Source organism: Trachemys scripta, chromosome 16, assembly GCF_013100865.1.
Source record: "Trachemys scripta elegans isolate TJP31775 chromosome 16, CAS_Tse_1.0, whole genome shotgun sequence".
Lineage (NCBI taxonomy): Eukaryota > Metazoa > Chordata > Testudines > Emydidae > Trachemys > Trachemys scripta.
In genome coordinates this window covers 13649997-13674212 of record NC_048313.1, presented here as the reverse complement: position 1 = coordinate 13674212, position 24216 = coordinate 13649997, and the positions used below count along the sequence as shown (strand labels likewise).

General features: G+C 59.4%; 2 protein-coding genes across 5 annotated transcripts in view; both read left to right on the top strand.

Annotated features, from left to right (window-relative positions):
• Positions 1-908: 908 nt before the first annotated feature.
• Positions 909-21261, top strand: PAN2 (poly(A) specific ribonuclease subunit PAN2). Of its 4 annotated transcripts, XM_034792176.1 has the most exons (27): positions 917-1043; positions 2325-2439; positions 3782-4082; positions 5411-5580; positions 5948-6068; positions 6618-6695; positions 7547-7814; positions 8079-8421; positions 9168-9264; positions 10447-10566; positions 11107-11226; positions 11316-11444; positions 11720-11919; positions 12347-12486; positions 12759-12862; positions 13295-13393; positions 13967-14043; positions 14835-14976; positions 15454-15591; positions 15824-15883; positions 16905-16995; positions 18042-18199; positions 18408-18551; positions 18723-18902; positions 19214-19307; positions 19764-19961; positions 20252-21261. In XM_034792176.1, exons 3-27 carry the CDS (start codon positions 3801-3803, stop codon positions 20284-20286), a joined length of 3588 nt encoding a protein of 1195 aa, XP_034648067.1. In that variant the 5' UTR covers positions 917-1043; positions 2325-2439; positions 3782-3800; the 3' UTR covers positions 20287-21261. The 4 variants fall into 4 exon arrangements, with proteins under 4 accessions (XP_034648066.1, XP_034648069.1, XP_034648067.1 ...); XM_034792175.1 differs by lacking the exon at positions 2325-2439 and having other exon boundaries at positions 909-1043; XM_034792177.1 differs by lacking the exons at positions 917-1043; positions 2325-2439 and adding an exon at positions 1427-1441.
• Positions 21262-22788: 1527 nt separating this feature from the next.
• The window catches only part of CNPY2 (canopy FGF signaling regulator 2), a 13654-nt gene continuing 12226 nt past the window's right edge, over positions 22789-24216 (top strand). The window contains exon 1 of the mRNA XM_034792174.1: positions 22789-22881. The gene's annotated coding sequence lies outside the window, so the exon portion shown is untranslated. The remainder of the gene's footprint in view (positions 22882-24216) is intronic.

The window sequence follows — 24216 nt, the reverse complement described above, 5'->3', positions numbered from 1 at the left end:
GGGTGTATGGGGATAGATAGATAGATAGATAGATAGATAGATAGATAGATAGATAGATAGATAGAGGGGGTGTATGGGGATAGATTGATGGGTGTATATGTGGATAGATAGATAGATAGATAGATAGATAGATAGATAGATAGATATCCTTCACAGGACCATATGTGGGCGACTTATGTCCCAGGGACCAGGTGAGAAATCTGCCCCACTCTGTACCTCAAGGCTGCCCTGGAGAGGCAACCTCTAGAGGGCAAGTTTGGCATTCATGGTCCATTCATCCACTGACAACTTTGCTGGGAGGAAGGCTGGAGGGCTCATGGGTGTTAATTGCACGGTGGGTAATTGTTAGCGGGACATGACTGAGACCCACCAAACTCATGTCACGGAGGGCTTCCAGCCTGGATTTTGGCAGTAAGGATGTCCCCATGAGATGCTGTCTTATGGACTTGCTTGCTGTGGGTTTCATTCTCACTGGAGCTCCCCCATCTCGCCTTCCAGGGACGTTTTTGTTTGGGGGGGGGTGTTATATATAGTTAAATGCCACTATCCTGGAAAAGATATAGAAATGGAAAGATACTGGGGCGTAGGAGAGCTGGGGAGGGCCCTGGGGATGAGGGTGATGCTGGCCCTTTAAGAAATTCTCGGTGCTGTTGGCCCTTTAAGTCTTATCAGACTCGCAGCCGTAAATCGAGGGGCTCGCCTCTTTCTGTCCCCTCCGCCTTTCCGTCCTGTTCTCTCTACCAAGCTTGCACGGGCTGCTCGAACCTGCTATTCCCGCCTCCGCCTCTCTCTGATTGGCCCTCGCCCCTGAGCGTGCCCTCTCATTGGTAGCGGCGCCTGCCAGGCGGGGGAAACCCTTCGCCTGAGGAGTGGTTGAGCGGGCGGAGCCAGAGGGGCTGGAAGTTGCCATGGCGGCGGCGGCGGTGGGGGGATGGGACGCGGCTCCGGCCCGGGCGGGGGGCGCAGCGACCGGTGGCGGCGGCTGCTGAGGGAGAGAGCGAACCGGGGTCATTTACCCGCCACCGCAGAGCAGAGGATTCTGGGTAACAACCCCCCCCCCGGGCAGAGGATTCTGGGTAACATCCTCCCAGCGGCCCCCCCCCCCGGTAGAGGGCTGTGGGGAACTTGGCCGCAGAGGATTCTGGGTAATGCAGCTCCCAGGCAGAGGGTTGTGGGTAACTTGGCCGCAGAGCAGAGGATTCTGGGTAATGTACCCCCCAGGCAGAGGGTTGCAGGTAACTTGGCCGCAGAGGATTCTGGGTAACGTACCCCCCAGACAGAGGGTTGTAGGTATCTTAGCCATGGAGCAGAGGATTCTGGGTAATGTACCCCACTGAGCCAAGGTTTGTGGGTAACTTGGTTGCAGAGCAGAGGATTCTGGGTAATGTAGCCCTCAGGTAGAGGGTTGTGGGTTACTTGGCCGCAGAGCAGAGGATTCTGGGTAATGCAGCTCCCAAGCAGAGGGTTGTGGGTAACTTGGCTGCAGAAGCAGGATTCTGGGTAAATGAGCAGAGACTTCTGGGTAAGAATCACTCTTCTCCACCGCCACATTTGTAACTGAGATTTCAGGACTGGGTTATAAGCCCCTTTCAGCGTCCAAAGGTAGGGTTGAGCCTGGCAGGTCTGTGGCCTGTTGAGGAAGGGTAGGGGAGCTGACATGGAATGGGCAGCGTGGGGTTGGTTCTCAGCAGGCAGGTGGCCATGTTATAATTACCCTGCATCCTCGCCGCCAGCCTCAGCAGAGGGACCAAGTACTGACGAGGCCTGGGAACCAAATGCACCTTTGCAGAAGAGGCTTGTGCGTGTGGCTGGAGCAGCATTGCCAGCTGCTTGTGCTCCAGTCAGGGGAATCAGGTCACATGCTTCAGGGTCTGATCCACTCCCTCTCCAGGGTCAGGAAGCAGTCGCTCCCCACGTCTGCTGTCCAGCCTTTCCCAACTGACTCCAGCTCCTCTGTTGTAGTCACTGGGCTGTTCTGAGTTCAATGCAGCAACTTGTTATTGTTACAAGGTCTGCCAACGTCTAAGCGAGGTCCTCTGGTGTCTGTCAAAGAGCCAGATTCAGTATTGTGCTGTGGCCCACTGGGACAAAGGCATCTTGGCGATACCCCTGGCACGGACAGCCCCTGTGCCAGGCACAAACCAACCTTGGCACGATCTCTGCAGCAGTGCTGAGTCCAGGGGCCATTGTAGAGTGGATTTAGGCCAGAGGAGGGAGGGGATATGGTGGGGAGGAGGAGTCATGGCTGGGGTGGAACGGGCCCAACAGAAGTTCAGGTTACCCTTGATTGTGCTAAGGGCCTAGCTGCCTCTCCTCCATCTCAGCGCAGAACTGAATACACCTTCCCCAGAGCACTCTGGGTGCTTACTGACAGAAGGGCAAAGAACCCCTTGCTAAGGGACGTGTCATCATCCGTAGCTCATAGATTTCATATTAGAGGTGAGCTAAATACCTACCCTTTCTAGAGCTCTCATAGGCCTTTTCTGATCTAATGCCCATAATGCTATATTTATTCCTGGGGGGATTCTGCGCCACTGCACAGGCGCAGAATTTATGTCCCCCGCAGGTTTCTTTGCTTTCCTGCAGAAAAATGACTTTCTGATGGGAAAGCACAGGGAAGCCAAAAGAGCGGCCATGCGATCCTCCCCAGCAGTATGTTTTAGGTGCCCAGGGCAGCCGGCAGAGAGGTACATCACTGTGAGGCAGGGGGCAGGACTGGGGAAGGCCCGGCTGGTGGCTCTTACCGTGCACTGGGCTCAGCTGCTAGTCCCGGCTGGGCTGGGGAAGATGGCACTTCCTCTTCTCCTGCACGGCATCCGGAGCCGTGTCAGACCCATCCCCAGATTTCTCCCCCGGCTGTAGGAAACGCTGCAAACTCCACCCTCCCCCATGCTTCCTGCACCCATCGCTCCTGAGCTGCAGGGGGAAGGATCTCTGTACAGGGAGTTGCTCCCCCATCCATCCAATCCCCGTGCATCCAGACCCCCTCATACCCAGAACCTCCCGCTGAGCCTCAGCCCCCTCGCACCCAGAACCCCCCCCGGATGAGCTCCACTCTCCCTGCACCTGGACCACCCTGATGAGCCACCCGCATCCGGATCCCCACCCTACTGAGCCCCAACCAGCTGCACCTGGATCCCCAACCCACTGAGCCCCACTCCTCCAGCATCTGGACCCCTCACTGAGCTCCCCACACCCAGACCCCCCTGCCGAGCTCTATCCCCCACACACCCAGACCCCACCCCCTGCTGAGCCCCAGCCAGCTTCACCTGGACCCTCCCTGCAGAGTCCCATTACCCTTGCACCCAGATTGCCCCACACAGAACCCTCTCAACCCACACCTGGATCCTCGCCCAACACTACGCCCCTCCACACTTGGATCGTGCTTTGCTGAGCCTGCCTGCCCACCCACACCTGGCGCACCTGGCACGGAGGGGCAGGGCCCTGGGGTGTTTCTGGGGCAGGCCTAGTCCTTGCACTGTATCAGGGTTGGGTGCAGCCTTACCGCTGAGTCCATGTCCTGGGGGCGGGGAGGAGCTGCAGGGTGATCTCCCATCCCTGTGCAGCCAGTCGCCTGTGCTCCCCAAGGCCATGCTGGAGCCTCCACATTTATTTGACAAAATTGGCAGAAGTTTGCAGAATCTTAAAATATTGGGCGCAGAATTTTTAATTTTTTGGCGCAGAATTTTTAATTTTTTGGCGCAGAATGCCCTCAGGGGTAGATATTCGTTGCTAAGCACACAGGGGCCTTCGTGTTTCTAATTTGCCCGTTGTTTTAAAGGGAGACATCCAGTTTCACCATGAATTTTGAAGGTCTCGACCCTGCCCTTGCGGAGTATGCGCCCGCTCTCCACCCGGCCCTGGATCCAGTCTTGGACCCTCACCTCAACCCCGCCCTGCTGCAGAATGTGGAGCTGGATCCGGAGGGAGTGCCGTTGGACGGCATCCCGGTGCCAGAGTCGGTGCACATCATGGAGGGCATGTACTCGGAGCTGCACACCGTGGTCTCCGAGGTGGGGGTACCCGTCTCCGTCTCCCATTTCGATCTGCACGAAGAGATGCTCTGGGTGGGGAACCACGGGGTAGGTGGCGCTTGGGGTTCCCTGTGGCAGAGCAGCCTTGGGGAAAGGGGTTACAGTGGTTTGGATTAGTCACTTGTCTGCTCTGATTTTATGGGCTGTAAGGTTTTTGTCTTGAGCCATTTTCCAATGCGGGAAATGACTGAAGTATTCTTTTGGGATTTGGGGATAAAGGCAAGGGTGTGAGACACAAAGCAGAGGGGCTAATCTTTTCTCCCTACATTTGGCGCGCGGTGAGTGAATGAACTAGTGAGACAGATGAGACTCCCTCTCTGGATACTGGAGTAGAACGTGGGACGTAGGACCAGAAGGGACCTCATTGAATCCAGTCCCCTGCTAGTGCAGGCCACCCCATCGTAAGAATCTTTGCACAAGAATAGACCAGTGCTCCGTCTAGTCTGGTAGCCCTTCCTCCCTGCCGTACCATGACACAGCATTGGTCCATCCCACCTCCCTGCGGTCCTGCAACAGACCATTTTATCCTCCCTCTGTCCCTCAGCCCCGTTCCGTCATCTCGTCTGACTTCCTGTGGTGCCCCATGTCATTTAAATATCTGATTTATAGCCTTGGCCTTATCTGCGTGCCATCCCCCAGTCGTTCCCTCGGCCCTGCTGACTCCAGCCAGCCTCCTCTCGAGGACGGTGACATTTCCCCAGTGTGGCAGCAGCAGTCTGGGCTGGTCCACCTGCCTCACCCATTCTTCATCCCCTTTAATTAGAATGTGGCTGAGTGCCCATCCTTGTACGCACCCTTCTACCAGAGAGTTCCACTCCTTTTCCCTTTCCCTGGCACCCCTCCGGTACCCACAGTTCACACGTCCTCTGCCCACTTTCTCATTGTAACGTCCCTGCCGCTGCAGCGGCTGAGGGTCGGGTGCATTGTGTAAAGGGGTGACTCGATCACAGTCTGTAAGTACCTAGGTGGGGAAAAAATATTTGATGATGGGCTCTTCAGGCGGGCAGACAGTGGTCTAAGGCAAGCCAGCGTCTGGAAGCTGCAGCTAGACAGGAATGCACACATTCTGAACAGGGAGGGTAACTATCCACTGGACCAATTCACCAAGGGTCGTGATGGAGTCTCCATCCCTGGCAATTTTGAAATCCGGGTTGGATGTTGTTCTAAAACGTGTGCTCTGGTTCAGAGAGGAATTGGTTCAGGGCAGTCCTGTGGCCTGTGCTAGCCGGGAGCTCAGACTCGCTGGTCACAGTGGGCCCGTCTTGCTTTGGACTCTATGAATCGGTGGCGTCAAACTGCATTGTGTTAGCGCGAGGCTGATGGAGCGTGTTGAAGAGTCCACCCCAGGCCGGCCTTTCCTCTCCACTTCATTTCAGGGTCACGCCACCTCGTTCTTCGGCCCGGCCCTGGAGCGCTATTCCTCCTTCCAGGTGAGCACCAGCGACGACATCCGTCAGATCCAGAGCCTGGAGAACGGCGTGCTCTTCCTCACCAAGACGAACCTCAAGTACATGTCCCGGGGAGGCCTGATCATCTTCGACTACCTGTGAGTTTCCTCCGCAGGGCGACAGCCTGGCTGTGCTGACAGAGAAGGAAAGCCTCACGCTGGCACTGTGGGGATCTTCCCTAGGCCGAGGAGGGAGCCCCATTCAGTCCTTGGCCTACACGAGGAGGCTGCTAACGGTGATGTGACATGGGCACCTAGGAACTCCTGCAGCTCCCTTCGCACAGGGGAAGGGGAAAAGCTCCCATATCAACACTGACCCGATCCGGAGCCGAACCGACTCGGATCGAGTCTGTGCTGGGGGGGGCCTGCTGGGGGGAGGTGCGCGAAGCAGAGTGTGTCTGAGGAGGGGAGGGAGGCCCGAGCCGAGCAGGAGAATGAGCGTTTGCTCTCTCTCCCTTTGCGTCAGCATGGATGAGAGCGAGGACGTGCACAGCCTGCTGCTGACAGACAGGAGCACCCTGCTGATCGGGGGGCTCCAGAACCACGTGATCGAGATCGACCTCAACACCGTCCAGGAGACTCAGAAGGTACCAACGGCCTTGGGTCAGCCTCTGTTTGCAGGCCTGATCCTGAGGGGTACTGAGCACCTTGGCCTCCCATGGGCTAGGGTGGCAGAGGCAGGTGCCTGGCGCCCCTTGGGGGGGTATAGCAGGGAGAGGTCTCTCTGACCCCTATTCTGATGTATTCAGCTTGTCCCAGAGAGGCAGCGGGGAGGGGTTCCACATGCCTCCTGCTAATGCAGAGACTGCTGCTGGGCTAGAACCCCTCAACGACCCTTTGTCGGCAGATCCCTGACCCCTGCGTGCAGGCTGGTTAATGAAGAAGGAGTGCTAGCCCCACTAAACAGCAGGGGAAACTGAGGTACAGAGAGGGCTCTGTGACAGAGGGAGGACTAGAACCTAGGAGCCCTGTCCCCAGCTTTAACCACTAGTTCCCGCTGCCTTCCCCCTGGGCTGGGACGAGGCTCTGGTTTCTGTGCTGTCAGACACACGTTTGCCAGTTCACAGCCCCGGAGGCTGGCTGCCGTCTCCACTGCGGGCGAGTATCTTCTCCTCTCTTCACCCTTTCCTTTCCAGTACACCGTGGAGGTGCCCGGCGTCACCATCCTGAGGCAGTCCAACCGCTTCTTCTTCTGCGGACACACGACAGGGAAGGTACCCTCAGCCCTGCTCCTGCCTGTCGAGTCCTCTCCCGGGGCTCTGACGTAGGCGCTCGAGCCGTCTGTGGACAGGATGATAGAACGGGGCTGCCTGCCATAGGAGGGCCGGACTCGCTGACCCAGGAGTTCCCTTTTAGGGCTGCGTGTCCAGCTCTGGCATAACAAAGCGCTGTCTCCTCTCAGCTGCTCAGGGCCGTACACCTGCCTAGGCTGGCAGCTCATGAGGAGTGAGTGTTTCTCTGGCACTGCTCCCCCCAAAGGGCACCAAAGCACTTCACACAGTGGCCTTCCAGCCACCTCTGGTGGGGGGCAGCAGCTGATGGTGGAGAGAGGGCTGAGATGTTGAGTCCGAGCCCTGCTCCTGCACCAGACAATCATGGACGTTCCCATGTATTCAGTTTGTCTTGGGTGCTGATCTGCCCCCATCGCTGTAATGTCCTCACAGGGCCAGGGATAGCTCAGGGGTTTGAGCATTGGCCTGCTAAACCCAGGGTTGTGAGTTCAATCCTTGAGGGGCCACTTATGGATCTGGGGCAAAATCAGTACTTGGTTCTGCTAGTGAAGGCAGGGGGCTGGACTCGATGACCTTTTGGGGTCCCTTCCAGTTCTATGAGATAGGCCCTGCTCCCTGTGGTGCAGATGGACACAGAGAGGCTAAGGGACTTGCCCATGGTTACACAAGCCCAAGAAGTCTGGGGTGGATCAAGGAACTCTAACCCCAGTCTCCCAAGTCCTATGCTATTGCTCTAACCACTAGCCCTTCCTTCCTCCCTCTCCTATTTGTCCCCCTGTGATCTTCCCCTGCCTCTGTTCCTGTTACCGGTGCTTCCTTGGTACCACCCCCAGGTGTCCCTGCGGGATCTGCGCACCTTCGCGGCGGAGCACGAGTTCGACGCCTACTCGGGCAGCCTGTCGGATTTCGACGTCCACGGCAACCTGCTGGTGACGTGCGGCTTCTCCAGCCGCATGAACGGCCTGGCCTGCGACCGCTTCCTGAAGGTGTATGACCTGCGCATGATGCGGGCTATCACCCCGCTGCAGGTCCACGTTGACCCCCTCTTCCTCAAGTTCATCCCCACCTACACCTCCCGGCTGGCCATCATCTCCCAGACAGGTAGGCGGTTCGCCTTGGGCTCCCTAGCTCTCGGGTTTAGTCCGGATCCTGTGAAACCACAGGTTTGAATCCAGCAAGGTCTGACTCAGCCCTTGTGTGGCAGCTCAGCGGAGTGTCTTGCAGTGCTCCGGGAAGGGGTCTTTGTGTGTCTGGTCTGGATCTCCGGATGGAAGCCGGTGTGGGGCCTTATTGGTGTGAGGTTTGCTGGGAGTTCTGCGCTGTGGCCCGACTCCCTCCCTGAAGCCTCTCTGCTCTTCCCATCAGGGCAGTGCCAGTTCTGCGAGCCCACGGGCCTTGCCAACCCCGCTGACATCTTCCACGTCAACACGGTGGGGCAGCTGATCATGACCTTTGACGTGTCAGCCAGCAAGCAGGCCATGGTGTTCGGTGACTCGGAGGGCTGCGTCCACCTCTGGGCTGACTCGCCCGAGGTCACCTTCAATGCCTACTCCCGGGAGACCGACTTTGCCCTGCCCTGCATGGTAGACACCCTGCCTCACCTGGACTGGAACCAGGACCTCATGCCCCTTTCTCTGATCCCCGTGCCGCTGACCAGCGAGACGCTGCTGTCAGACTGGCCTGCTGCCAACTCTGCCCCTGCGCCCAGGTAACTCACCGGGGCTCTTGCAAAGAGCATGTAACTAACCTGTGAACCATACAGCACAGAGCTCCCCTGGACGGTAGCCCTGCCACCTCAGACTTGGTTCCCTTTAGCTCTCCTGAGCCAGGCAGCATTGGGCCGGGTCAGGTACTGAAGGGGAAAGAGTAGGGTGCTTCAGGAAGTGGTACTGACGATCCAACAGGAGACATTCCCTCCGGAGTCAGTACCGGACCAGTGCCCCAGCCTTCTGCGCTGAGGAGTTGTAATTCTGAGGTCCTGGTTGCTTGTGGTCATGGGAAATCCCACGGCACTTCCTCAAGAATCTGGGTGTTGCCCTCGGCTTCCTGGTCAAATTCCAATTTAGGTAATTACATTCTGTGTATCTAAATATCCCCTTCCCCAGTTGACCGGCTTTAGTATTCTCCTTTGGCCCTGTCCTAAATGGCTGTGCAGTCAGCTGCTGAGTTCCACCCCAGAGGCAGCTGCAGTAAGTGAAACGCCATGCTCCACTTGGCGGTCTGGTGGCGATTCGCCAGGGCACAAACCCTTACCTGTTAGCCCCCTGGCTGGCCTCGGCCATAGAATGCCTTCCAGGGAACAGTCCTGTCATCACTTTGGCTGGGGAGGTGGGAGCCAGTGTCTGGGGTAGAAGTTCGTGCAGCTGCTTTCTCGGTTCTGTGAGCAAATCCAGGACGCGAGTGACCAGGGCTGTCAACCTCTGGCTGGTCTTTGAGTTGTGCTGTATTTTGTAGGCGGGCCCCGCCTGTAGACCCCGAGATCCTGCGCACCATGAAGAAAGTGGGCTTCATCGGCTACGCGCCAAACCCAAGGACCAAGCTCCGGAACCAGGTGTGCGGACGCGTGGGTGCGGGTGAAGTACTGTGCCTCTCTCTGCCAGCTTGGGAGACCTCCGTGGGGACGTGCCCAGCTGACAGCAACAGAACTCGTGTCATGTTGCTGAGCGTTGTTTGAACGGCTGCTGTGTTTCACCCCAGAGGGGGCTGCGTTTCAGTGGCGGGTGAGGTGTTAATGTGGAATGGGATTTGAAACAAGTTTCTGGGCTCGATGCTGGGCGAAGTGCTGCATCCTGGGCTCTACAGGGGCTCTGACGAGGTGATCTAAGGTCCTTTCTGGCCGTAACATCGGTGACTGGTACATGATGGTTTCTGAGTAGCAGCCGTGTTAGTCTGTATCCGCAAGAAGAACAGGAGTCCTTGTGGCACCTTAGAGACAAACAAATTTATTTGGGCACAGCCCACGAAAGCTTATGCTCAAATACGTTTGTTAGTCTCTAAGGTGCCACAAGTACTCCTGTTCTTTTTTCTTGGTACATGATGGTTTTCTTCTGCAATGTAACAGGGTGAGCTGGCCTCTAAGGGGGGAGGAGAGAATACCCAGGGGCAGTTTGGGGCTCAGTTATTATTTGCTCCATACTATGAAAAGGTCTGAGGACCCCAGTGCCAGGGGTTCCCCTAAACCAGGGGTCCTCAACCTTTTTTGTCTGGCAGACGCCGGACGACGAGCCACCGAGGACTGTGGCCGGCGGACAAGCAGCCGCCGAAATGCCGCCGAGAAGCGACTTCGCTGCCGAAATGCCGCTGATTTTCGGCGGCATTTTGGCGGCGACGCCTCTTGACGTTGCCGCTTTTCGGTGGCATTTCGGCGGATGCTTGTCCACCGGCCGGTACGCGGGTGCAGATAGATGCCCCGGCGAACATCGCGTTGGGGACCACTGCCCTAAACCAACCCTTGGCAGACCACGGATCTGTGTTGTTTGCACCAGCAGTTCCATAACCATTTAAAAAAGCACCAAGCGTTGTAACGAATAAGAGGAGGAAGGAGGAGCTTTGGCAGAGGTGAAGGGACGTGTCCTTTCCCTTTTTTGCTTTATTCCTGGTTGATCTGGGCCCCAGACCCAGCTGGGGGGGCTGGGCAAGGCCATGCATTGTTTGTGTTGGTGGTTGCTTGCTCCGGACACACTCGGCCTCAGCATTAAGCTGCTCTGTCCCTTTTCCTTCCTGCCTCCCTCAGATCCCGTATCGGCTGAAAGAGCTGGACAACGAGTTCGACAGTTTCAGCCAGGTCCCCGAATCCCCAATCGGCCGGGAAGAGGAACCTCACCTCTACATGGTGGCGAAGAAATACAGGAAGGTCTGACTCGTAACGTCTGCCAGCGGGGCTTGGGGCTCCGAGGGAGCGGAGGGGCCAGGTGAAGCTGTAATGAGCTGTCACAGGAAGGATCAGCCAGGTTAGGGTAGAGCAGAGCTAGTGCCCCAAGGGTCATGTGGGAACAACCTGGAGAGGCAGCCTCCAGCCCATGCTCCCCGTCCCCCCCCGCCCCCAAGATCCCTTGATGTCCCAGGTGCCTATACAGAAAGCGGGTCCACTCCAGACAGGAGGGTAAAAGAGTGGGCTGGAGCCAGCATTTCTCACTCGTGGTTTGATCCTGAGCGGTGCCGAGTGCCCGGGGGCGGTTCGCACTGACCACCCCGCGGGTCTGACTAGTGATGTATTAGCATCGCTTCTGATTGCGAGTGCTCGTGTATTGGGGTGTGCTCGTGTCAACGCTTGTGTATTCACTGAGGGCTCTCCCACACACAAGTGCTTGTACAGGCGATTGTGTGTTGGTGCAATTGACCAGCTCAGGGCCAAGGTTTTCCCTCGTTTCTGAGGATTTTCTCCTCTGTCCAGGTCACAATCAAGTACTCTAAGCTGGGCCTGGAGGACTTTGACTTCAAACATTACAACAAGACCCTGTTTGCTGGCCTGGAGCCCCACATTCCCAACGCCTACTGCAACTGCATGATCCAGGTGAGCCCGGCACCCAGCCTCTCCCCTGCCAGGGCTTGCTGCGGCCTTCCAGCGCACCCCACTCACTTGCCCTGCCGCCGCCTCCCCAGGTGCTGTATTTCCTGGAGCCCGTCCGCTGCCTGGTCCAGAACCACCTGTGCCAGAAGGAGTTCTGCCTGGGCTGTGAACTGGGCTTTCTCTTCCACATGCTGGACTTGTCCCGGGGGGACCCGTGCCAGGTACGTGGGGCGCAGTTGCCAAGCACCAGGGCTGTTGGGGAAGGGGAGGGTGCTTCTTGAACAGGGTCTTGGAAGTCTGACTTGGGGCTGCACCGCCCTGCCTTGAGGGCAGGGACTCAGGCGAAGCCGCCGGCAGCATCTCGCTTTGCTGGCAGATGAGATCCCCAGGGATCCGAGGGGGCGGGGGGGGGGGCACTTGGCACCACACGGAATTTGGGTAATGCCATTTCTCTGGTCCCCCCCGCTCCAATGCTCCAATCCTTCCCCTCCCCCAGGGAAGCAACTTCCTGCGTGCCTTCCGCACCATCCCAGAGGCGTCCGCCCTGGGGCTGATCCTGGCCGACTCCGATGAGGCCACGGGCAAAGTGAACCTGGGCCGGCTGATCCAGAGCTGGAACCGCTTCATCCTGACTCAGCTTCACCAGGAGACCCAGGAGCAGGAGGGACCGCAGGCCTATCGGGGTGTCGGCAGCAGGTGACCCCTCCCCCCGGCACCCGCTGCTTGCTGGGCTAGGAGTGGGAGCTGTCTGCGGGAGCTGGGCACGGTGCTGGCTCTCCCACAGCCCGTGCTGGTCTGATCCCGGGCACAGAGCCGGAGATGGGCCCACGCCACCAGGGGTCTGACCCAGCCTGTTCACTAACCCCTGCCCTGTTTGTCACCCCTGCCCAGGGGGGTGACTGGCAGTGGCACCACCGAGAGCTACCACTGAGTCAGCTCCATACCTGCTCCCACTCCTTTGGGGTTCCCAGGATCCTGTCGGCAGCTGCCACCTTCAAGTGCCCAGGCCGGGAAGGGCGCGTGGGGGCCTAGTGCCGCGCTCTCGCCCTGCCAGGCCGTGAAAGGCTCCCGCGTTATCAGCCCCACCCCTGCTGACCCGGACGTGCTTCGTTTGCTCCGGCAGCTTTGGGTCTTCGGGGGACTCGGTCATCGGGCAGCTCTTCAGCTGCGAGGTGGAGAACTGCAGCATGTGCCGCTGTGGCAAGGAGACTGTGCGAGTCTCCTCCACGCTGCTCTTCACCCTCTCCTACCCTGAGAGCAACGGTAAGCGCGGGGGGCGCAGAGAGGGCTGGGGGGAGCGGGGCGAGGAGGGGATGGCGGCTACCTTGCGCCTTGTAAACCAGGGCGCAGCTGACGCTGGCTCAATCTTCCTTGGGTTCAGGAAACCGAGGGGGACTTTTAACCCCCATCGTGGTGGGCCACACCTTTAGCAGATGGCTGTCGGAGTCTGGCGGCTCGAATTTACAGCTGGACTCTGGGGATTCCTGTTTTGATGAAATGAAATTGTTCCCCCCTCCCCTCACATCTGCCCTCAGATAAAACCAAAGATTATGAGTTTGCCCAGATCTTAAAGAGGAGCATCTGTCTGGAGCAGAACACCCAGGCCTGGTGTGAGAACTGTGAGAAGTACCAGCCCACGGTGAGTTTGGGAGATGGCCGCTCGCTGCCTGCGTATCCCCTTCATTGCGGGCGTCGGCTGGGCAGGGGTGGAGCTGGCGAAAGTCCCTGCTCCATTAGCCTGGGCGATCATCTCCCAAGGGAAGCAGGGGAAGCCCTGTCTCTGACTGGACAGTGCAGAGAACTAGATGGGAGCAGTCCGGAGCGGCTAGACCGGGAGCTGAGTTCTGAGCCTGGCACTGCAGCCCTCGGGCAAGTCACTTCCCTGCTCCGTGCCTGTTTCCATCTCTGCGAACACGGCTAATACTGACCCGCCTGCAAGGGAGTAGGAAGCTTAGAGGGCAGAGGAAGTTGACAGACAGGGCCGCAGTACTAGTCTGGTTCCCATCTTCCCTTCAGGGCCACTGGCCATGCCCCTTACCCACCCGCCCTCTTTCTGTCTGTCCTAATAAAGGTCCAAACCCGGAACATCCGCTGCTTGCCCGATGTCTTAGTCATTAACTGCGAAGTGAACAGCTCCAAGGAGGCAGATTTCTGGAAGACTCAGGCAGAGGTAGGGGAAATGTTGTTTGGCTGAGTGCAGGCCGGTCTGTTCTCTTGACAGCCTCGGGTCACTCTGTGCCCAGCTCTGCTGGCAGTTCGCCCACAGGGCGGTCACTGGTGTGACTGCAGGAGCTTTCAGCTAGCAAAGTAGCACCGCGGACTAGTTGCCTGAGTAGCTGTGGCTCTGTCAACACGAGCTGCCGTCGCTTCCCGTGGCTGTCGGGCAGACATACCCTTAGAGGGATTTTCTTTGATCGTTATTCAGCAACGTGAACATTCCGAGGATCGATAAATCTTATTCCTAACCTGTCCTCGTTACCTTTGAAAGATCCGCTTGTGGGCGATCAACCTCTGAGCGTTATCTGTGTCTCAGTTCGGTTCAAATTACAAAAATGGTTCCCATGCTTCTTTACTCTGCCGTGAGGCTGTCTGGCATGATTTCCCATGTTTTGTTTCTCCGTGCCACTAATGTTGGGGGGCTCTGTCCTTTTCCGAAAGTCAGCTGTCACCAGCTACACATTCATTTCACAAGCATCTCTCCCAGCTCCTGCGCTGATGCTTTTGCTCTGTATTTTGTTGCCAGTACGCCTTTAAAAAAACAGTGATGACGAAAGGAGGCCTTGAAATCCCCAAGAGCAAAGAGATCTCTCTTGGAGAATGGTAGGTACTTGCTGCCGGAGCACGAATTGGCTTTTGTCCATCTTAGAAGTTTTGCCATCTGGATCCTTCCCATGGCCTCGGAGAACTTGGTGCTGTTTTCCCATTTGACAGTGGTTTCATCTTGCCTGTCTACAGCACCTAACATCCCAAAGTGCTTTACAAACTGAACCACAAACAATGCACACGGAAATGCAGCCACCTCTGGGGTGGGATGCAGCAGCTGCTTAACGGCACTGAGCAGCACCACCCAACAGTATGGGAAACGCACAAAGTGAGGAATCTGCCCAAGGAAATTGTGGGAGTAGAATGTTTGCAGGCTTAAGCCCTGTGTAACGCTATGTTGTTAACATTCACCTCCACTGGACTTTGGCCAGACACTGAGGGAAAAGTGCCCCGTAATCCTTTCTGACCATTAGCATCGGGACCGTGGCTTTCCATCTCCCCTGAAGTCACCCTCTGGCATCAGTGGAGTTACACCAGGGGTGAATTTGGCCCAGAGGCAGAGCTCCTGCTGCCTCCTCCACGCCCCCCGTCTCTTGCAGAGTAGGCTTCCTGGTGATCACCCTCCTCCGTTGCTTTGACCATCTTCGATTGGCACCATCTAGCCTCTCTCCCAAGAGGTCAGGACCGGATCCTCAGCTGGTATAAATCAGCGCAGCTCTGTGGACTTCACTGGTACCACGCCGATTTACCTCAGCTGGGGATCCGGCCCTCTGTGTCCGAAACTCCCAGAGCCTCTCCCCTCCCTCCTGTGTTCAAGGTCTGGAATTCCCTGTGTCCTTTCATGGCAGGAAGGACCTGGGGAACGCCGAGGCGGGGCACTCATACACCTCCATCGAAGAGCTGAAGAACATCTGGATTCCCCATTCCATCCGGATGAAACTGACCAAGAACAAGGAGCTGGATGTCTGCAGCTGGAACGAAAGTGATGAGGTAACGGGTTCCCTGGCTCCGCCGGGGTCGAAAGTCCGTTCAGCGAGGTCAAGGGCAGAGAGAAGGAACTGCTGACCGTGGCCACGCTTGTATGGGGAGCCAGCGGGCTCCCCCCGGCACAAGGGGGTTGGAGCGCCTGGAATGTTGAGGCTGGAGTGGAGATGGAACTCGCTCACCGAAGCGGGTCCCTGCGTGCTGGGGAGCAAAGCTGGGGAGGCCTGCGTTACCTTTTGCTGGTGCCAGGGGACCGCTCTGCCCCCACTGGCTGATGGCAGGACTTGGGCACGGTCGGGAGTGGCTCTGGCTTTGCCAGGCTCTGCGGGTTTGTGTCGTGGCCGTGGGAGCTGCCTCTGCCGAGGTGATTTCCCTCGACCCGTCGCACAGGCTTCCTGTGTCCTGAGCCGCGTCCATCCGTGTCCTGGTCAGCCAGTTCTCAGCAGATTCATGTAACCGCCGGGGGTGGGGTCTTCCTTGCAGCTGAGCTCGTCCGATGACCAGGACTCGACGTACATGTACGACCTGATGGCCACCGTTGTCCACATTCTGGACTCCCGCACCGGGGGCAGCCTGGTGGGGCACATCAAAGTAGGGGAGACGTATCACCAAAGGAAAGAGGTGAGCTGGCGAGCAGACCGAGCCCACCTCTCTCCCAGGCTGCCGCCCACTTGGACCCCAGCCCCCCCGGGGAACCCCCTCTTGGCTGGGTTCTTTCCCATGAGTGTCTCAGGAAGGGGGCCGTGTTCCAGAGGGGATGGTGCCCGGGCCCCTGGGTGACTGCTGTGTTTGCCTAATAAATACTGCGCATGACCAAGGTTACAGACCATCCCGGCCTCTCTCTCACTCCCAGGGGGTCACGCACCAGCAGTGGTATCTCTTCAATGACTTCCTCATCGAGCCTGTGGACAAGGTAAGGAGCCTCATTCCGTGGGCAGCCCGAGTATCAGAATCAACCCTCAGGATGCACCACTTCTAGTGGCACCGTGCGAACGGCCTGGCCAGGGAGGCAGCGTGGCCTAGTGGTCAGAGCACTGGACTGGGGCTCAGGGTACCTGGGTTCTCTTCCCAGCTCTGCCCCTAACCTGCCGGGTGACGTTGGGCAAGTCACGTCCCTGCTCCAGGCCTCAGTTTCCCCATCTGTGAAGCAGGAATAACGCTCCTGACCTCCGCTTTCAGATCTGCTGAGGAGAAGAGCTAGGAGTTGTTATTAGGCCAAGCCAGGTCTAGCGCTCGGGAGATCCTGGTTCAGGCCCTGTCCTGGGTCTCCGGTTGCCGAAGAGGCAGCGTGATCAGCCCGCAGCGGCTGGGGAGCGGCTGGGGAGAGGCTGCTGGTGCTCAACGCAGCTGGTTGCGTGTTTTACCAACTGCTGCTGCTGGGCTGTGAAGGGGGTGGGGGGCTGCGGCAGCAGCAGGGGACAGGCATAGACTTGGGCTTCCACCAGCCATCAGCCCCCCGTGGCTGTAAGTTGTTGTGTCTCCAGCTGCCCAGCGTGAGATCTGCCCATTTCCAGCCGGCCACGACTGTCCTGGCGCCATGGAGGTGACGCCCATGGTGCCGGGGAAAGGGAGCCAAAAGGAAACCTAGACCCCTGTGTAGCCCACATGGGTGGTGGGGGCGGTGCGTGACACCTGTGATGGGACCGTGTGTTTCTAGGTGGCAGCGGGCTGGGGGTCTGAATTCGGGGTGGGGGAGCACGTGTCGGGGACAGGGACAGAGAGCGCCCCCTGTTGGCACGAGGGCTGGATTTAACCCTCCCCCCCCACCCCCATTCATAGAATCCTTTGTAGCATGCAGGTGCTTAAAGCTCGTTAAGTTCTGCTCTGTCCTGCTTTGTGGGGTGTGTGGGGGAGGAAGCCCTTCTCGGAGCTCAGCCCCTGCCAGGCCAAGGCCCCCCAAGTTGTCCGTACACACGTCTCTCTCTCTGTCGCAGTGCGAGGCGGTGCAGTTTGACATGAGCTGGAAGGTGCCTGCCATCCTGTACTACGCCCGAAGGAACCTGCACGCCAAGTACAACCTGACCAGTGAGTGTCTGCGCGCAGGGCGGGGGGCGTGTTACGCGTCAGGGCCGCACCTGTGGCGCCCCGGGCTTGTCTTCGCTGCCCCGTTCAGCTCGGGTTACCCCACTGGAGCCAGCCCAGCTGCGGGGTTGTGTTAAGGGGATACTCTGTAAGTGTGTCCCTGCTGTGTACTAGCTGTGCCCTGCCTGGCCAGCCAGCTAGATCCAGTTTAAAGCACCACTTCCCTCGAGCTAAAGATTTGTGTGTGGAGGGGAGTCGGGTTAGGGGCAACCCCCGTGTCATGCCCCAAGCTCCCCACTGCGCCCTAGTGAGAGGGCATTAGGGGTAGTCCAGAACCAGGAAGTGAAACTGACCAGTCCAGCTCCAGCGTCCCAGTGAGATGAGAGACAGGAAGCAAACAAAGCAGTAGAATGGTGGGAAGGGGGCCAGACCCTCCGCTAGTGCAAATCAGCATCATTGGCTGCAGGGGAGCGCCGTTGTTTTCACATTCTCTCAGGTGTTCAACAATCCCCTAGAATGGCTTCTGCCAAGAGACAAAGAAGGGTCTCTAAAGGCCCCCCTGGGGGGAGCCGTCCCACCAAGAGCCTCGCTTGTCCTGTCCGCATGGGTTGGGCCCCCGCTGTTGGGCACGAAGCCCTGCGTGCTGGGTTCGCTACAATAGACGCCGATGCCTTTTCCATCTGTGCACCCTGGTACGTGGTGGGGCGAGGGCAGGAGACCCAGCTGGGGCCATACAGGCAAGGCAGCTGGAATTTCTCTGTCCATCTAGGCCCCAGCTCCACACCCCCTCTGGTAGGGCTGTATCCTCGGCACCCTCAGAAGCGTGTGTGTGACCCCTTATAAATAGGCGCTGATTTTTGGATGGAGGACGATGGTCCCTGGCCCTTTCCCTCTGGAGGGCATTGTCTCCTTCACGTGCTCCAGCTGCCCCGAATGCCAGGCAGCATGTGGGATCCCAGCCTGGCCTCTTCTGCTGTGAATCCAGCAGCCAAGTGCCCCGTCTGATGTCACGTTCTCTCTTCTCCCCCCTTTCCCCTACTGCCTCCAAGTCAAGAACCCGATCGAGGCCAGCGTGCTGCTGGCCGAGGCGTCCCTGGCTCGCAAGCAGCGCAAGTGTCACGCCACCTTCATCCCACTCATGCTGAACGAGATGCCCCAGGCAGGCGACCTGGTGGGACTGGACGCCGAGTTCGTCACGCTTAACGAGGTAGAGGCCGCAGCCGGGACGGACGTTGGCGTTTGGCTGGGGGGGGTCGGGCGAGAGATGGAGCTGTGGGGTCCGGAGCCGTTCTGCTGGGATCTAGCAATGGCCAGAACCACAGGAAGTCCCGATGGCTGAGGCCTGGCTCCCTAGGGAGGGGGCAGCGAGGGCTGGGGGGGCTTCCCCTGCCAACGGCTCCTTTGACTCTGTGCAGGAAGAGGCCGAGCTGCGCAGCGACGGCACCAAGTCCACCATCAAGCCCAGCCAGATGTCCGTGGCCAGGATCACGTGCGTGCGAGGCCAGGGCCCCAATGAGGGGATTCCCTTCATCGACGACTACATCTCCACCCAGGAGCAGGTACCTGCCATGGGCTTCCTGGCTGAGGGGGCTCCCTGACACTGCCTGCCCCCTGCCCCCCCCCAGGAACTCACTGCCCCCCCCCCCCCCCCCGCTCCCCGGCCCTCTCGCCACCAGCCATCACCAGCACCCCCCCCACGTGCCTGTGATCACCAGCCCCTCCCCTTGCAGGTGGTGGATTACCTGACCCAGTACTCGGGAATCAAGCCGGGTGACCTGGATGCCAAGATCTCCTCCAAGCACCTCACCACACTCAAGTCCACCTACCTGAAGTTGCGCTTCCTCATCGATGTCGGGGTGAAATTCGTGGGCCACGGGCTGCAGAAGGACTTCCGGGTCATCAACCTCATGGTGACTGTCCCTTTGTAAAAGCCCGGGACATTTCTCAGCCCCCGCAGCAAACACGCCTTCAGCTCCCTTCCTGAGTGGAGTTTTCCTCTCCCCCCATGGGGGCGTGCTCGCAGAACCCAGGGGGCCGGGGGATACGGGTGAAGGACTGGGCAGTGTGATTGCCAGGGGAGGTGGAGTTGTGTCTTGGGTGGATGACTAGGGTGGAGGGTGATGATGGCATATGGGGGACAGGTTGGGGGTGGGCTGTGTGGGTTGGATGGGGGAGCCAGACCTGTATACTCTGGGTGGTCAGACACTCTCTGCTCCCCCAGGTGCCCAAGGACCAGGTGATTGACACCGTGTATTTGTTCCACATGCCGAGGAAGAGGATGATTTCTCTGCGCTTCCTTGCCTGGTACTTCCTGGGTTAGTGGAAACGCCTAGATCGCAATTGGCCCAGCCAGGCAGGGCTGCGCGGGAGCCCCAGACGGACGCCGGCCCCATCGCCCGGGTACAGGGCAGCACTGGCTGCTTGTGATGTCGCTCAGAGACGAAGAGCACCTCCGGCCCCACCCCGCTTCTGGAACTCTGAGCTGGTCTGGAGCTCGGGACTGGACCGCTGGGGAGGGGGCTGCTGCTGCGAGTCGGGATTGAAGGGCATCGGTAGAGTGGTGTGTGGGGAGGCCAGGACAGGAGGGGCTTGGGTTGAGATTCAGTCCATCAGCAGAGCTGGTGTGGGGATGGGAGCAGGGGGCTCCCAGTCAGGACTGAGGGACAGTGACCCCTGTATTCATCAGCAGAACGGGGAGGAAATCCCGTTGTGTGGGTTGGGGCGGGGGCTGTAGTGCCCTCTCTGACTGGAACCCTCCCTGCATCCCCCAGACCTGAAAATCCAGGGCGAGACTCATGACAGCATCGAGGACGCCCGCACGGCCCTGCAGCTCTACAGGAAGTACCTGGAGCTGAGCAAGAACGCCACGGAGCCGGACGACTTCCGCAAGGTGCTCAAGGGCCTCTACGAGAAGGGCCGCAAGATGGACTGGAAGGTGCCCGAGCCAGACAGCCAGAGCAGTCCCAAAAGTAAGGCGCTGCCCCTCCTCTGTGTGCAGTGAGCGAACCCCCGGAGCACCTGTGCTCGCAGGTCTCCCTCCGTCGCGGAGCCGAGACCGAACCTGAGCGCTCGGCGGGCAACGAGTGCCCACACCCTCTGCTCCTCTCGCTGCAGCTCCGTGCTGTTCCCCTCCAGAGTCCTGGATTCGGTCCGAACACCGGGCTGGGATTCCCGGCAGCTCCCTGCTCCTGTTCTGCGCTGGGGCATGGGGCCTGGCGCGAGCCCCTCGGTGACCCGTGCGTGTTTGTGTCTCTGGCAGATGCTGCGGTGTTCCCGGCCGTGCTAGGGCTCTGACCCGGCGAGACCCCGCTCAGTCCCCCTGTGTGTTCTCTGCTACCGCTCAGCCCCGGGCCCCGACCGGTCCGTGACCGCAGATCACACAGAAAACAAATGTGGATTTCAAAACAAGGGACGAGCCAGGCATGCCCTGGGGACCCTGACACCTGCTCCTGTCCCAGCCCTAGCTGTGGGGGCACCACGAGCTACCTGCTGGCCAGGATCCCGCTTCACAGTCAGTCACTGCTGGCATGGCTCCAGAGGGCCACATCTGCCTCCCAATCTCCTGCCAGCCGCCCCGTCGCCCTTCCAAGCAGGGACAGCTGAGGGTGCGTCTCCTTCACCATCGCACGTGCACACGGCACTTCCACATGCGTCCCGGGGCCATCGGCCAAGCCCCTGGGCTTCTGGGTATTTTCTCTAAAAGCTGTGCGAAGCAGGGAGGGGTGAGGATTGGCCTCCAGAATTTACTTTGCCCCCCTCCCCCCCCATTGGGCGTGTCACTGTGTCGTCTCGTTACCAGCCTGTTACTTTACTGAGGGGTGCATTGTTGAGGCAGGCCTAGCTGGCTAAACTCTCCCGGAGCTGCTGGCCAAGTTCCCGGACTGTGACCGGCCGCAGCCCAGTGCCCAATCCGGTGAGAATGCCAAGTGGACGAGTGGCAGGACGAAGATGCCCTGCGCTCGCCTTGTCCCAGCATCAGCACCAAGAGGCACTGGCGTGTAGGGATGCCGGGCTGTGCCAGGAAGCCAGTCAGAGCAGCAGCGTGAGGGTCTGCTCCATCCACGCTGGGCTGGCAGGATCACGCGTAGATCCCAGCTGGGACTCAGCCCTGGGATCAGCGGAGTCGCCCCAGAGCTGGCTCTGTCCCCTTTGCACCCTCTGGTCTTTTTAACTCCCCCCTCCCCCTGTATTGTGCGAGGTCTGAGGTGCGCTCGGCCATCTCTGGCATGTACCAAATTCATAAAGTGGCCAGCCGGTGCCTTCAGCATCTGCCTGTGGTCCTGTCTCCTCCTTTCTCGTTGGTTGATGATTCTGCCCTGGCCTTTGCCCACTGCTGATCCCAAAGTGCTTTACTGGGCTCCCCCGCTCCAGTGTTACCCCCTCTTGGACAGAGGGAGTTGGGGGGGGGGGGGGGTCACGTATCCCCCAAGGTCCCGCTGGGAGTCTGAAATTGAACTCAGGATCCTGCGCCAGCCACTGGACCGCGCTGCCTCTCCGAGAGCAGCCAGAAAAACGTAATGGGACATGTAACGAGTGGCTGCAGCTGTGTGCACCCCCTAGCCTCCGTGTTTGCCTGCGTTGGGGGGATTGCGCAGAAGAATGCCTGGCTCTGTGCTCCATGGGACTGCTGTGCAGAGAAGCCCTCGGCATTCCTGCTTTGAAGACATCGCGGTCGGGCGCATCCCGCTCCTGCCAGGGCTGGGAGAGTGACGGTTCAGGCCTGGGACCCTCCGGGTTCACGCTGCAAATCCGGGTTCTGCAGCGAGAACAAGGGGCTGGGAATTCCTGCTCAAACCAGCCCCCGTCTTCACGGCCATTCAGCACAGCGAGCAGTGAGCCAGCTCCCAGCCGGGAAAGGATTCATCCCCGCAAACAGGCCACAGTGCTCCCCTGAGGTGACAACCCCTGTCCGCAACCACCCCCGCCTAGGCCAATGGGACGAGATGCTCCCCAGCGCGAGGAGGGTGGGGGGGTAAAAACTGAAGCGCAGAGGAAGGAATAGGGAGGCGCTTACAGGTGAGTCTGAGGTTAGGGGAGGCTCTTCCAGACCTCAGGGGCTGCAGAGCAGGAGACCCGGTCCCCCACCATAGGCAGGGAAGGTGCGGGGTGGGGCAGGGAGAGGGAACTGGTGCAAATCTCCTGGAGTTTGAGAACCAGGAAGGCAGGGCTGAGCAGGCTGGGAGGTGATGCAGCCACCTCGGGGGAGGAGTGGGGACAGATCCTGAACAGCGCCCAGCGCAGGAGCAAGGAGAACAAGACTCCTGCATGAGGGGGGGAACGAGTTCAGAATGTCGTCACCAGCACTGGACTTTGGCCAGGCCAGCGGGGTTAGCGCCTCCATTTGTGGAAAGCCCAGCAGCCCGGTTGGGTTTTTGCATTTCCCTGGAAACACGCCACCTCACAGCATCCTGGGGCATGCATGACTCAAAGGGAGGCAAGGAATCACCTACTGACTCAACAGCTTCCCATCATCCCTGGGTTTTCCCCGCTGGTCTCCCCTCCCCGCTTAGCTCCCGAGCTGGGACACCCACCAGCTCTGTTGGGGGGCGGCTGGGGGCGTGGCTGGCTCCAGACCCCCCTTCCCAGCTGGAGCTGCTACGGTCACTGCTTGGTCCCTAACAAACTAAGGTGGCTCTGGGCACATGCCTGGGGATTGTTGGCAGGAAGTTTTGCTGAGACAGTGAGGTTTTGTGTCCGTCATCTTGGTGAATCCAGTCACTCTACCGGCGGCTGGCGGGCAGGGGGAGGCCGAGCGCGGCGATAAAGGCTCGGGGGAACGCTCTGTCTCTCTCCCAGGACAGAGACGCTGCGGATCCAACTGACAGCAGGAGATTCAACCTGCCTGGAGCATCCCTGATCACAGTGCATCAGAACATGGCAGCCATCCAGGTGAGTCTCTGGCCTGTCTCCGGGAATAGAAGCCCCTTAAAAATGGGGAGCCAAGAACCCCTGGAGATTGAGCACAGACAACAGGGACCAAGGAAAAGGAGGGAGTCTAGTCATTAGCGCAGATTGGCTGGTAGCCAGGACTCCTGGGTTCTGTTGGTTGTTCAGGGAGGGGAGTAGGGTCTAGTGGGTCAGGTTGTGCTGGAGCCAGGACTCTGGTTTTCAATTCCCAGCTCTGGGAGGTGGGGTCTAGTGGTTAGTGCAGGGGGGATCCAGGATTCCTGGGTTCCATCTCTGGCTCTGGGAGGGGGAGCGCAGTGGTTAGAGCAGGGGCTGCTGAGAGCCAGGGCTCTTGGCTTCATATTCCAGCTCTGCCACTGACCGGCTCCATCGCCTTGGGCAAGTCCCTTCCTCTTTCTGTGCGTGCGGGGACTGTCCGTACAACAGGGCTAATCCACCCTTCCCAGTGGGGATCCTGAGGATTCCCTGCCGCGAGGGCAGGGCCAGGCTGGCTGTAGATCTCTGCAGCCATCTCTCGTCTCCTCCGTCCCTGTCCACACACAGCCCCCATTCCTGCCCCACAGCCCTATTCTCCTCCCGCCCCAGCAGCACCTGTCGACCCCCTGAGCCTCGGGGAAAGGCCCACATCATTCCAAGCGGGCTGGGCTGGCTCCTCCTTGCTTATCAGCCTCCCCATGGAAAGCGAGGGATAGGGCAGGTGGGGCACAGAATTAGGGCATGTCGACACTGGGGGGGAGGAGGGCTTGCCCCGAAGTCACTGGATAGCCACAGGGATCTCCTGTGGGGGAGCGTTACCAATCCAAGCCAGAGGAGTAGGCCCCAAAGTTTGCCTGAGAAGAGAGTTCAGCCATCCAGCCTGAGCTGCTGCCAGGAGGTGCCCACTTCCTGCCCCCCGCCCTCAGAGCAGGGTTGTGCCCCCATGTCTGCCCCATCTGCAACCCCCAAACCCCCTCCCCAGCCCTACACCCCCCTATGCCCTCCTCCCAGCTGCAACCCCCATACCCCTTCCCCCAGCTGCAATCCCCACATCCCCTTCCCAGCCCTACACCCCCCATGCCCTCCTCCCAGCTGCAACCCCCCTCCCCAGCCCCACACACCCCCAGCTGCCACCCCCACACCACCCCTACACCCCCCTATGCCCTCCTCCCACCTGCAACCCCCATAGCCCCTTCCCCCAGCTGCAATCTCCACATCCCCTTCCCAGCCCTACACCCCCCATGCCCTCCTCCCAGCTGCAACCCCCCTCCCCAGCCCTACACCCCCCATGCCCCCCTCCCCAGCCCCACACACCCCCAGCTGCCACCCCTACACCCCCCT